The 15,072-nt window shown below is 34.1% G+C and overlaps 1 protein-coding gene across 1 annotated transcript; it reads right to left on the bottom strand.

The window, feature by feature from the left end:
* Positions 1–697: 697 nt before the first annotated feature.
* Positions 698–9,040, bottom strand: LOC133671016 (homeobox-leucine zipper protein ATHB-15). Its single transcript, XM_062091635.1, has 18 exons — positions 7,768–9,040; positions 7,352–7,511; positions 6,990–7,090; positions 6,791–6,881; positions 6,304–6,399; positions 6,115–6,228; positions 5,943–6,026; positions 5,691–5,846; positions 5,522–5,596; positions 5,295–5,401; positions 5,018–5,210; positions 4,519–4,704; positions 4,311–4,391; positions 3,588–3,722; positions 3,191–3,513; positions 2,590–2,695; positions 1,921–2,070; positions 698–1,048 (listed from the first exon to the last, which is right to left on the bottom strand). The coding sequence occupies exons 1-18, from the start codon at positions 7,977–7,979 to the stop codon at positions 902–904; spliced, it is 2,517 nt and encodes an 838-aa protein (XP_061947619.1). The 5' UTR covers positions 7,980–9,040; the 3' UTR covers positions 698–901.
* Between the last annotated feature and the right edge of the window lie 6,032 nt (positions 9,041–15,072).

Raw genomic sequence — 15,072 nt, 5'->3', positions numbered from 1 at the left:
AGCCAATAACCTCAGCATTAAATTTATCACACACAAGGAGTTCATGATTCACTGTACTTCTGGAAATAATCCAGCCACCTGCTAATGAATGCATCGTATCACCCACCTTGAAACTTCAAGTATTTTTGTATGAAACTTAACTTCAACTCAACTATAAAAATCAATTCAACTCAACTATCAAAATCAATAAAACCGTTAGAAAATGACTAATGGCTAATCTACATATGCCTCCTACGCCAAAGAATGATCCTGGATGAAAAACTTTAATAAACCAAAACAAGAGTGCTATAATCAGTATTTACACCCTTCCCCGTCCCTCCTAGCATTTCATCCCTCTGCAGCCAAATTAACCTGATGCTAATGGTATGACCTCCCTATGCTTCACTGAAAATATATCTAAGAATGGAACTGCTAACTTTCTACTAACCAATAAACATCCCAACCAAGGATAAAACCCTTATCCTAAGCCTATGCTTTTTCAAAGGTTCAATAGTTCATCAATGATTCTCTGATGCAGAAAGAACCTGCTTTTGCTCTTCATAACGTGTACCCTGGAAATAAATTATTACAACACAACAATCCATGTATGCAACACAAGACAAACCGCACTTTGACAGACTACATCTGCTTGGACATGTTTCAGTTGCAAATAATTAAGCATCGGACCAGGTTAAGACCAAACCAGCCACAAACAAACTGATCCCCAACAACTATATCGTCTCATTGATACATCCATCATCTCTAGGATAATGAACCCCACACACAAATGAAGTTTAGAATACAGCAAATGAACTAAGTACTCCGGTTTTACCTGTCATAGATAAAAGAACAAGCCAGCAAAATAAGACAATCAAGAGTTCTCTCTCTTAACTGGCCACTCCAATAGATTCTGGTTCAAGTCTCAAACAAAAGACCAGTTCATAAACATAAAGCAGATGCAATGCGCATTTTCTTCTTCATTCAACACTTTCCAGGACACTGCTCTCTCATATGAGACTGGTCTGCCCATGCTTGACAAACAGATACCACCTTGTAGACAAGTAAAACCCTAGCAAGAGAAATATAAATACAAATAAGGTGATACATATAGAATCGGCCAAACCAGGCTACCCACCACAGTAACTTGGGTGGGGTGGGGGGGAGGGGGGGGGGGCTGCCCAGAGAAAATGAAATAATTCTTTGGCATAATATCCTAATATCCTATCCTGTGCAGCTCTAAGAATCAGATTATCACAGTTTGTAACTCACATTTTTCCATCATTTACTTTGTGAGAACTATAGCAAGAAATACAGTTTTTATTTTTAATATCTCAGTTACAGCTGATGGTTTATAACTAGTCTATTCACCCAAGCATTCCTGCAATACTATATTTTTCAGACTACTGCTCGTACTTCTATGACAGAATAAATTTTACACAACTATTATGGTTCAATGTTTATTAAATTGATACTTTAATTATTGTGCATTTGCTTCAATGTGTTAGGTCTGTGTAGGATAAACTTCTATTTGAATAAAGATTTGCTATGAGTTTGACATCAAGTTCTCATGTATGGTTGTGCTTGATTTTCAATATGTATATATATATATATATATATATATATATATATATATATATATATATAAGAGCCCTAAAAATGTGTATTTAGAGAGGTCAACCCAAAGTGGCTAGTGAGTGTTCCCTTAATTAAACACTAGTTTAAGAACCAAAGCAAGTAAAAGCACAACAACACCAAATAGGCATTGATTCTTGTTTTTACTTGTGAAAAATGAGAGAAAAAAAAAAGGATAAAAGCTAAGGCTTATTCCTAAGCATTGTAACTATTTTGTCCCTTTGTGGTGGCATTTCATAAATATAAATTTCTCAACATCACCTGAAACTATTTTTCCTTCAAAATCAGATTTAAGAGAGATGTGTAAACCTGTTGCATAATCTGTGGGAATTCTGAGCAGAGAGTTTTCCTTCCATGATCATCAAATATCTTTTCCAAAGTTATGTCTTGCAGTGCGACCAAGGTTGTCTCGAGCATGTCAAGTCCTGCTTGGTTAGCAAAAGTGAAGACCGGCAGCGCCTGCAAAAATCACCCAAGTTTTAGACCAAATTGCTACGAATGCAAAAGGTAGCTATAGAACTGTGGTAATACTTCAGAATAATAATCACATTTTTATTCAGATCTGAATGCAAAATAGTGATGCATGTTAAACAAAGGACCTAACAATATTTATTTGGCTTGCATTATGTGCATAAAAAACTGACTGTTGGATTAGGGCAATGATTATAATATTCTGTTGGTTCAAAGCATTTTCCAGCATTTTATAAATATGACAGCAAGATATATCCAGAACAAATCATTTAGAAAAGACTCCAATAACTTCACTTTATTCAGACATCTACCTGCTGTATTTTAAAAGCATCATGTTGATACAATTGCTTTGTATCACCTCCTTTTATAAGGTACTGGGAGCATTCATGAACAGATATAACTTTGTTCAATTTAATACCGTGTTTGTGTAGGTTCTCATGTTAATAATTCAAGTACTCATATCATTAACGGTAAAAGGAAAGCAGGATATCATGTTGTTGTGCCCACCTTCAATGAGCAGCACATGATCGCATCTGAATGATGCCACAAGGTTTTCAGAATAGATTCACTTCCTTCACTGCTGGATTTGAGTAGCTCCACACCCAAATAGTTCCTGCAAAGTTGTGACCACAAAGTGATAATGTGTTCAGTCAATGAAACATTTCTACTGTCCAAGTTTGAAATACATTTTCATGAGAATGTACTCGCCTTAATAGATTATACAAAAGCTTTAAAATCCACATGAAAATCAATGAAGTTGTCCTATTGACCAAAACAAAACATCAATTCTTTTTAGCTCCACATATATTTTCAACTGTTGTATATGAAATGAGAAAATCCTCTTGGAATCCAGAAAGACTTTTCTCAAGATATACAAATTCATTATCACTTTAAAATCATGCAAAAAAAAGAAAAGAGAATTCAGTGACAGCTAATAAATTTATTTCTTGAAGGAGAAGATGTGCATTAGAACGACTCAATCATCAGGCAACATCTCTCAGCTAATAAAATTGACTTGTTAAGCTGAATGCAGTGGATTATCGTCCAGGTCAAAAAAATGACAAATTCTGATTCGGATAACATCTATAGAAAGGAACAACTGACGCACCGGTAGCTCTGGCAGATCCAACGAGCAAGTGTCTGTGCTTCAGGAGTACCCAGTGGCGACCGAAGACCAGCCTGTGAACCCTGATGAGAAGGAGATAGTGCTAAAGCCACCCTCTGAACTGAAGATATAATGCTGCGGATATATTGCCGAGCCATTGATGCTACATGCTCTTGCATGTGGCTCTCAAATGCAAATTCAAATGCGATTGTCATAACAGATCTTGTGCAGCCAGAATTAGCAGAAAAATCACTGGATGCTCTGTTTCCAGCTCCAACTTCAAGAGCAGAAGCAAGGTCCAATGTACGATTTGGACTGGAGGCTTCCTGCATGATTTTCAATGAATAAAGAGGTTAATAAATAGGCATGGAGAAATGTTCTTAGGAAAAAATTAGCTAACCTTCCCAGAATCAAGGGGAATGATGCGAAAACCAGAAGGCAAAAGAGGTGCGTCATCAGCAAAAGTAGCATCAATGGGAGCAAATATAAGTTCAGCACATGTGCCAACAGCATTCTCGTCCATTCCACAGCAGAGCTGTCAGAAAAGTATAAATGGAGAAAATATGAAAGAGAACCAAAAAGAAAAATGTCATCAAGTGATAATAGAAAGAAAAGAATCAAACCATGCAATCCCAGACCAGAAACAATTAAGGATGCTCATAACACACAAACCCAACCTGGTGACTGGCAATTCAGCTCTTCAAAAAGATATTTTGGAAGAGAAAAGGTTGAAAACAGGAAGGCAAAAATTTATTTTCATTTTACACTTCTACCTGATAAACTTGTTCCTGCTACGAAACCATTATGCCATCTTTCGACAGAAGGAAAAGCAGATTTCCACTAATATCTATCTGAACACAAATAGTGAATGGGAGAGATTTATACAACTATTTATGTCTTTCATATTCTGTAGTCCATTCCAAACTAGAACTACATTGTGGGTCCATTTCAAAAGTATATGAGAATTCTCAGTGATTTCCTTCTCTCCATAGCCTTATTTTAAAACTTACCTGCCAACTAGGGACAAGAAAACATAACTTATCCTCTTACCTAATAGGACAAGCTGTTGATGTATTTGGATGCAAGAGAGATACACAGAAAGCAATGAAAAGAAAGGTCTTACTTGCAAAAGAAACACATCTCTGGGCATTATTGCATCTTCAGGAGAATGGCAAACCCCTTCTAGTTTTATGACCTCCAGGAACTAATAAACACACAAAAATTTATCAGAAGCAAAACAAATGTGAAAATAATAAAGATAAAAGCAATGCTTAATTTCTGATATAAAGTGTTGTCCAACAGCTGTAAAAGTAAAAGATCAAATCATTCACCTCTTCATGCTCCACGGTGTGAGCAAGTGGAAGTATAACTTGACCACCAAAATTTCCAACTCTAGACCCTTGTAAACTGCAAGGACCGACTTTAACCGCTGCGGCTGCATAGGCATCGATATTGTTATCTGCCCACTCTGACCTGTGCTCCCGCAAGAACCTGAGAAGGATTGCGGGAGGGACATTCTGCAAAAGGGAAGTGCACAACATGAGGAAAAGATGATAAACAACGACAGTTATAAGGCACATGAATAAAGAAGGGAAGAAGATTTCAACTATGAGTTCATTAGAAACAAATTGTCAGCCTTTCATTGTTTTCAATTTTAAGTAGACATACTATGTATAAAAAACACAATTCCCTACTGCAAGAACCTAACCATTGAAGTTATAGAAAAGACAAACATATCTCTTAGATGTAGCAAATGCTCTACAGCAACTAAACACATAGCACACAAGCTACCAAGTGTTGTAAAGAAAGGAAACAATTTTGTATCCCTGCCTGTAAAAGCATTGATGCTTTAGCGCACAGGACTGCACTGCTGACAGCTGGAAACCCATTGGAGAAGGAAAGATTTAAACCCATCAACTTGTCAGGAGATGAGTTCACTAGGATAGTAACATCGTCCATGCCGTCATTTCCAATCATTGACCACCCCTCATCACTAAATCCATTGAGAGCCTCATTAAAACCCCTGCCAGGTTTACATTAGATTCTAACTTGCAGATAATCATTAAGGGACTGAATCAGATACCATCAAACAACAGAAGATATCTACCTGCTCAACCTCTGGCTCAACGCTCGTAAAGCTGCAGGTCGTCTGCCCCAGTTGGTCACACTAGACTGAGAAGCTTCCTGAGCAATTTGCCTCAGTTGGCGTAGAGCCTGATTGGGAGTGATATACATTATTGAAAATGAGAAGTTACAAATGCATCACCCATACCATACAGGTGCTTCAGACATCCTTTAAATGTTCATGACATAAAAAATAGAAAAATTGCTTACCGCCATGGTTGTCTTTTGAGCAAGTACAGTTGAGGATTCATAAAGCGGGCGTAACACTTCAGGCACACTCCAAGGCTAGTTGAAGAAATCAGAAATCAAGTTATATCTGGGTCAAATAAAATCTTTAGATTGTACATCCAAAAAATAACATTGTACCAGCACATCCTACCTCCAAATCCATGTGGTCAACTATGTGTATGATTGAACCACCACCTTCACAAGGCCGTACCAGATACCCACTTGGTAGCATTTCTGCTCTCACAAAATGCTGCACTGGTGGCATGCTCGGGCCATTTTGAGTATTTTTCAGAGATCTCTCACATACCTGAATATTGCATGAGTATGACAATGACCACAGAATACCAAGTCTACTGAATTTCCTAAAATAGGAATGACAAATTCTAAGAGTTTGGGAGCATACCACAAGGCTTCCATCTTCTAAAACAGAAGTATAACGCAACAACCAGAAGTCACGACCCGGTGCCAAAGTTGTTGGCGCATAGAGCTAAATCATTAATTCAAGTCAGAAGTAATTATATAATTGCACCTGGAGTGTTTCAACAGAAATGAGAAGTGCATAATGATTTTCTTACCTGCATGTAAAGCAGCTCAATCGTTCCCCCATTAGCAGTGGGCAGCACATTCAGCACATCCACAGCTCGGCAATCACGAAACCACGATGGCCGATCCTTGAGGATTTCTGCAACCTGCAAGGAACATGATATAACATAATGTTGGTAGCTCAGAGTAGGAAAATGTTATGGCAAACAAAGTGCACTTACCCTTGTAGGTTCAAGACCCACCAGGCCGCAGGCTCGTGCTCCCACACCAGAACAACCATGAGAAATAGCAACGATTCCAATGGAATCCGGACCAGGCTACACATTTGAAAAAACAAAAGTAAAATGAAGAAACAGATTAGTAAAAACCAACTAGGTGAAAAGCAACTGGTGGAATTCAAGCATAATGCTAAACAAGGACAAAGAACAATATATGTACTATCAGACCAAGAAATTCAAATTAAACCCTCGTAAAGAAAAAAAATCAATAGAAAGTTCTAACATTCAGTAGCCAGTCATCATAGATTCTTGTAATATGGAGAGCAACTTAATTCTATCTTTGCCCATATTAATATTCTTCTTTCAATTCGAAATAATAACAAAAAAATAAAATAAAATAATTAAAGTTTGCATTTTTTTTTACAGGAGAGAACAGTTCTTCATTTATGAAATGTATAAGAATAAAAAATAAAAAAGCACTGAGAGATACCTTCATTCCAGGCATTTGGACCCACTCTACAGCAGTTCCAGTGGCCTTTGAAAGAAACTCTGTTAAAGTCTCTTCTGCGATGGACAAAAGCCTGGAAAAAATACAAAGCATGAATTCAATATTCCACAGTAACACACCCAAAAAAGTGGTCACAAAGCACGATAACAGAAAAGGACCTAACAACCATAACCCCACTAACCCTGCAGGACTAGCATCCCTTGGCGGATGCTGAGGTGTCAGGTGGTGTTGACCGCTCGTCACCACTGATTCACAGCTTGTATCTTTGGAAGCAAGCGTTGTCTGTAGGAAAACAACCCAGCCCCTCTTTTATCTCATTTTCCACAAAATTGAATAATAAACAAATAACACATTCTTTTTCAAACAAAAAGAAAGGCATTTACATAACAACCCTTGATTGCTGACAGGTTATAGCAATAAGAAATGCATTTTCTTGAATCTTATCAGCAATTCCAAAATTTCAATTTGTTTTTCCCTTGCAAATTTTCAATAACCAAATATGTTAGGATGTGGAGCAGGAAAAAAAGAGGTATAAATTCTCACATTCTGGGTATGCTGGCGAAAGTAGCCATTCTCATACACAAGCTGCGACACCTGCTTCTGCAACCTATCATTCTCCTCCATTAGAAGCTTGTTCATTGCAGTCAGCTTCCTATTCACCGCTTGAAGGCGCGACGCCTCTTTCCTTTGCTTCTCTCGGCACCTGAAGAATATAACAAGCATTACAGGAGAATTTAACAATAAGATTATGGAAAGACAACAAATCCAAAAATTTCAAAAATCACACTGTCCGTTAAGAGAGCATCAAGCCATGTACAATAGAGAAAAGGCCTTTTTCCATTTCTTTTCTTTTATACAAGCAAAGCATGAAAATTTAATACATTAAACAAATACAAGACACAATTAAAGAAACGAAAATAAGATTTCTTGGCTGGGAAACCAATATTTTACTACCATACCTTCTATTTTGGAACCAAACTTTGATTTGTTTGGGCTCAATGTTGGAGAGAATTGGGCACTCCCTAATGAGCTGCTGGCGGCGAATGGAGCTGGGTTTGGGGCAATCATGGTAGAGCCTTTCCAGGGCTTCGACCTGCTCAGGCGTGTAACGGACATACTTGCCATTGTCCATGTTAATAGGATTCTTACCATCCTTGCAGGACATTGCCATCGTCAAAATTCAACTTCACAGATACCCACAAAATATATATTTGCAACCCAACTATCACCCAAAGAAGGGCTCTTTTCCCTTCAAGCTCCTAAATTTCTAAGTCCCGACAAGATTCCAGACAAAACCCCTCCAAGTGGCTCTTTCTTCTAACACAGGTACCTTGTTGAACTTAAGTTATCATACCTTGAACCAACTTTGTGCAGCTCTAAATCCACCAAAGTAGCAACACTTTCTTGCAGCTTATAGAAAGAAAAGAAAACCAAGGGCATAAACAAACAGACACATACACAGCTGGCGGAGATCAGTTGCTAAAAATCAAACAGCCAACATAAAAGTAAAATAAACCCAGCTAGTCTCTCGTCCTTAACCAGGATTTGAACTGCTAAAGAGAACAACAAAGTTTTTTATCCGGGTTTTTAATGGTTGTTGTTTGAGAAATGCAGAGATAGAGAAAAACCCACAAGGGACAGCGATATCCAGGAAGGATACATCGTTATCCTCCTCCTTGTATCTTGTCTATTTATGAGACAGCCCCCAAACACAAGAAAAGCATAAACCTTTCGAGATCAGAGCTCCACACCAAACGATCTGTCTCATCCACAAAACCCAAAAAAAATTCACCACCCAGAGATCTCTCCCTTTACGGCACCGTATTGCCGATCCAAACTTGAAAAGCAATCGTCCCCAACCGCTGAAACATCTTTCTTTTTTTTTCTTCCTCTCCCCCCTCTATGGGTTATTATTCACAGCAGAAAGAAAGCAAAGAAACAAAACAGAAATGGTGTCGTTTTATTGGAGAAAAAGGTAAAAGATTTTTGCCTTTGTAACATGTAGTAAGTGGAGGTTTTGTTTTTTGTTTTCTCTTTTATTATTTTTCCCGGAATTTTTACTGTTGAAGAGGAAGGAGAAGAAGAAGAAAGACAACCTCGGTCGTTGTTGAAGTAAAAAATGGAAGGAGCACTGTAGTACTTACTTGTAGGAGTAGTAGTACTAGCGGGCAGTGGCTTTTCGCTATTTGAGGTTTTTGCTTTGTCGTCTGTAACTCTCTGTATGTGTGTGGCTTTCTCATTGGCTTGTCACTTTCTGCTCGGAGAGAGAATACCGTCTGCTTATCCTGTTTTATTTTTGTATTTTAAAAATAATAATAATTTTAATTTTAATTTAATTTTTATATTATTTTGTAATATATTAATATTAAAAATAAACAAATAATATATTTTTAAATAAAAAAATATTTTAAAAAATAACTGTTAATCGTTTTGAACCTACCACTTCCACTGTGCGGGAATATGGAAAGCTCTTTTATTTTATTTTTTTCAAAATGATGAGTTCTGTAATGGCAGATATGCCCTTTTGGAACATTTTGGCGAGACAGTTAAAAATAGGTTTAATTAATCTGTGGAGGACTGTCCGCAATGCCAAAATTAGCCCGACAATGTGTTTCTTCTTCTTATTGGCTTTTGCTGCGTTATCAAAAGAAACTTGCTACTATGCATGGTTATGGGGACGATAATGTGTAGACTTTCCTTTTATATCTCTCCCTTTGTAGCATGCATTTTGCAATTTATTTGTATTATTATCGGACTTCATATGTGCATTTTAAGCAAATAGATGTTTGTGTTCATGCTTTTATATATATATATATTGGTTAGAAAGAATAGATGATTTTTTGAGGTATCTGGAAGTGTTATAATAGGTGTTTTTAAAGTGTTTTTCACTTAAAAATACATTAAAATAATATATTTTTTATTTTAAAAAAATTATTTTTAACAGCATTATATTAAAATATTAAAAAAATTAATAAAAAAAATTGTCGTGTAGTGTGAAAATAAAGAATAGCAATGCTTGAAGGAAGGCAGAAAGTTGTGGCAAGAATTTTAGAAAAGCTCATATGAATTTTTCGAGCAATGTTATTTTCTAGGAAAAAATAGTAAAATTATGTCATTAAATTACCTAAAGTCGCCAATAATTCTCATATCAATTGATTGCATAATTGAATGGTTAGAGTTTTTATCTATATTCATAGAATCGACTTCCCACATCCAACATAATCAATACATAATATATAAAATTATTGAAAATAAATTAAAACCACATGAATTTCATGCCAATTCACTTTCTTGCTATTAATGTTCTTATGGATATGGATTTTAATCTTAATAATTAAGTCTAGTGTTTAATCTTATCTCTACAAGTGTAATATTTACGAGCGATTTGCTTATGATTATGAAATTATTTTTATATATCATTCATTCTATAAAATATTTTCATGAAAAAACTCTGACTCTTATTATTTTTTTAAATTTTTTATTAATTAATCAGATTGAAATTGCGTCTCATGAAATGAAAGTATTTTTTTTATTGATGTAAAAGAAAAGATAAAATATAAGAATAAATAAATAAAAATTAAATTCATATAGTTTTTAGAGACGAAACCTAAACAACATAAATTAAAAATATATATGGGAATGCGGTTGAAACCGTATTTTTTTAAATTAAAAAAATTATTTAAAATTATTTTATTATATTTTTATATAGTTTTAATATACTAATATTAAAAATAATTTTTAAAAAATAATAAAAATATTATTTTAATATATTTTTAAATAAAAAAACACTTCCAACCACGTAAACATGTTCAACACTTTAAATCTCAAAAGCCTCAAACAGTAACCGGGGCATATAGTTAAAGGCTGTTTTTGATGTCATAGTCAATCATGGCCAAATCGAACTCCAAATCTCACAAGTTATTCACTGACACTGGTGAGAGCAGATACTAGAAACAGGGGAAGCTCATGAAATAAATGGCAAAATAGGAAATTCGCACGAGAGAGAATTATGGGCGAATGGGAGGGGGAAGCTTTCGACATAAAAAAAAAAAACACTAGAAAGTAGAAACCAGAAAGGCAGAGAGAGAGAGAGAGAGAGAGAGAGAGAGAGAGGAGTAGAGGCTTGCGTGGGACACAGAGGACACCATGATTTATTTTCTTGCATGCGTCTCGATTTCTTCCTTAAAGCTGAAACCAGATAAATAAAAATAATCCTCAGTCTAGTCATTTATTTAAAACATTACAATTCAACATTATTTTTTTCCCCTAGGAGGAATAATAATAAATAATCCAACGTCATCATCAGGCACTGCCAATGCAGGCATAATATAGGAGGATGACATGGAAAATATAGGAACAGAAATAAAGAAGAGAGAGTGATGAGACAAGTGAGTGAGATGGGAATTACAAGGACAGATTGGTGGGTGGTTGATGTAATGCTGGGGGGTGTGGGACAGCCGAGAGAGGGTGTTGTTGGCCTTAGCCAGAGGCTGAGGACACGGCCAGTCATTATCTGTGAAATTTTGAACACAAAAATGGCCAAATTTATTAGTTGGAATATACCACCAGCCAGCTATTGTGTTTGCCGCTGCGGTTCAAAATCAAAATCAAAATCAAAAGCATTATTTTGGATGCTTTTCATTTCAACTGCACTTTAAGACGCGGTATTCTGCGTCAACAAACTGGCCTGATCAAAGACTTTCTTTTAACTGGGGAATGTTACTACAATAACTCAATCTTCTTTTTCTATTTTATCCTCTCAAACTCTTTTTTGCCATGCTTGTTCCCTTCTTAAAATTTTTAGTGTTTGTCTATTATTAAAAAAATTAATCAACAAAAAATATTTTTCAAACAAATAAAAATTAAACTTGATTTTTAAAAAAATATTTTTTTTTATTTTAGAAGGAAAACACCTTCCAGAAATTATGAAAAATTAAAAAATATCTTGTATTTATTGATTACATCAAATATAATTTTTAATTTTTTGGTTGTTATATTTTTTTTAGTCTCTTTTTATTTTCTTTTCAATTTCTTCTCTTAGAATTTGATTTAATTTGATTTTTATATCAACTTTGATCTTCATTCTTTTGTTGTTATTTGTTTTTGTCTCATCATTTTCTGAATTGAAATTTTTTATTTATCAGATTTGGTTCATATTTTTTATTGCTACTTATTTTATTTAAAATTATTTTTTATATTTGATTTTGTTTCCAATTTCATCCTTTTTTAACTTTTTTATCTATCAGATTTGGTCTCTATTTTTTATTGTTATTTGTCTTATTTGAAATAATTTATAAAATTGAATTTTTTTTCAATTTCATCCTCCTTCAACTTTTTTATTTGTAAGATTTTGCCCCCATTCTTTTAATAAACTTAAGAAAAAATTAAAAATTAATAAGTTATTTCTCGATTCATTTTCCATGACATAGTTAAACATTGAAAAGCATAGTTTTGAAACCCGACCCGGTCATCGACCCAGTGCAGTGATAGGGTCACGGGTCAGATGGGTTGACCCAAGTCAACAAAAAAAAACATTCATATAAAACACCTAACTAGTTACAATGCAACACTTACATAAACCAAATTTAAATTTGCGACATTGTTCAATACCACCACCCGCAAATACTTTAGCACAATATAAACGTACTAATTTAGTTTTTTTACATCCAACACTAAGTTCAGGAGCTTCTTTACAATGACCCCATGCCAAATTTGTTCTTCATCTACTACCACTTGACATGGAATTGAAGGTTGAGATGATTGGGCCATTAAAGGATCACTACTTAGAGTACTACCATCATGTGAAGACATTTTAAGGACCTGACATAATTTATAAGAGGGAATATAATTTCAAGCCAAATCATATATTTTTATTATATAATGAATAAATGACTTCAATATTTTTTTTTTAGATTCTTTTCTTATCTTGAGAAAATTTTGTTTCCTAATGGAACTTTGCAAGGATACTAAACAGAGGGAAAGGAAAGTCTGATACTAGATTACTAACAATATCCACAACATAAATGAAAGCCAACGAAAAAAATCGAACATTGGATCGGCCTAAAGGTTAAATTATCAGTCAACTAAAATGACAGTAAATGATCTTGATTCTTAAAGGTTGAATGATGTTAAACACTGGATGGCAAACATATCAATCCATAAAAACTAAGCACAACCAACTTAAATAAAAATCTAGGTTTCACAGTAACTCTAGCAAAAGCAAAATTAACTAATTTGCAGAAGCAAAAGTAAAAGCAGAACAAATGAACAAGGAAATAAAATTCAATCACTCCAACAAAAGCAAAATTAACTAATTTGCAGAAGCAAAAGCAAAACAAACGAACAAGGAAATAAAATTCAATCACAGTTGCAAAAGCAAAATTAACTAACAATGAGGAAAAAAACAGCGGTTAAGTCGCAAAAAAGAAAAGAACAGAGAAAGTGAGATACATACTTGTGGGTGTGAGAATAGAAAAGAATTGATGCCACTGTTATAGTAAAGAGCTGCAAGTTCAAAACAAATAGCAATTAAAGATGTTTCAATTTGAAACAGAGGATATGCCACTGTTATAAAAAAGAGAGAGCGAAAGAAGAAAGAAACAAGTAACAACAGCTCATCTAACCTTATTCTCAAATTTGAAACAGTAATCAAGGATTCAAGAATCTTCTGCTCCTCTGCTCTTCTTCGCGACTGAAATGGGTTTGAAGATTTCTTGAATGAGGTTTGAAATTAATTAAGTCTTATGCATTGCAGTGTTCATTTCTTTCAATTGAGAATTCTTCTCGTTTTGGCCTTTTACATTCTTCTGGTTTTGGCCTTTTAACTGTAAAAGGCCAAAATGACATCATTTTAGTCATGAATATATATGAAAAAATAAGGTCGGGTCTGACCGGGCCAATTCTCAGCCTGTTTTTTGCTTAGACCCGACCCCGGCACATGCCCGGGTCGACCCGTCGGGCCGGGCCGGGTTTCAAAACTATGCTAGAAAGTGTTTCCAAACTTATTTTTCATGACACTACCAAACATTGAAAAATAATTTACTTTCCAAGAATCCACTTTCCGAAAGAAAATTATTTTCCAACAAACAAACGACACATTAATTGTAGCCTTATGGAACCAAATTATCAATCTAAAATTCATTATAAAAATTTATGTTTAGTCCACCTACTTTCCTTTTTCTTCCTTGAATGGTCTTTATAGTTTTTATGATTTTAATTTTTATCCAAAAGTTTATTTTTTTTAACGAAGAAAGCTTGAAAATGATGAAGGGGAGAGAAAATCATTGGTTTGGTCATATTTCAATAATAAAAAATTGATCTTGGTGTCAACATGTTTTATTCAATAAGGGTCCCGTTAAGGTATTTTTAAATCTATATCTTACTTGAAAATGTAGATTAGGGTCGAGAGAAGTTTTTTTTCCTAGTTGATTTTGTATTTTTAGAACTTTTTAGGATTTTTTAGGTTGATAAATTATTATTTTTTTATGTTTTCATGGTGTTTATTAAGTGTTTTTTGGTGAAAATAAGTTGAATATGAATTTATAAGTAAAAAGCACCCCTTGATTTTGCAACTACCTTTTTTTAATTTAAATTAAGATTACCTTAAATTAATTAATTAAATAAATGTGGGATGCTCGACCTAATGGGTATTCAATTTTAATTGAAATAATATAAATTAATTAATTTAAAAAATATGATGTTTTTTAATAAAATATTTTTTACTTGGTTTTTGAATAAGATTTTTCTTATAATATTAGCAGGTATTTTTTTTGTGCAACCCTTTATAATTGTTTTTTTCCTTTAACTATATTAAATAACTTACATGTGCATGCTCATAAAAAATTATGTTTAGTCCACTTACTTATCTTTTTCTTCCTTTCACGGTCCTTATAGTTTTTATGATTTTAATTTATATCAAAAAGTTTTTTTTTTAATATTTCAATTCCTGAGTTTGAAAGAGAAAAGGAGAAAGCTTGAAAATTATGAAGGGGAGAGAAAATCATCGGTTTGGTCATATTTCGATAATAAAAAATTGATCTGATGTCAATATGTTTTATTCAATGAAGGGTCCTGTTAAGATATTTTTAAATCTATATCTAAATTGAAAAGGTAGATTAGGGTCGAGAGAATTCTTTTTTCCCGATAGATTTTGTATTTTAAGAATTTTTTAGGTTGCTAAATTGTTTTTTTATGTTTTCATGATGTTTATTATGTGTTTTTAGGTGAAAATAAGTTGAACATGAATTTATAAGTACAAAAACAGA

This window comes from Populus nigra, chromosome 1 (genome assembly GCF_951802175.1).
Source record: "Populus nigra chromosome 1, ddPopNigr1.1, whole genome shotgun sequence".
NCBI classification, from domain to species: domain Eukaryota; kingdom Viridiplantae; phylum Streptophyta; class Magnoliopsida; order Malpighiales; family Salicaceae; genus Populus; species Populus nigra.
The sequence above is the reverse complement of the archived record's forward strand: the minus strand, read 5'-3'. Positions and strand labels throughout refer to the sequence as shown.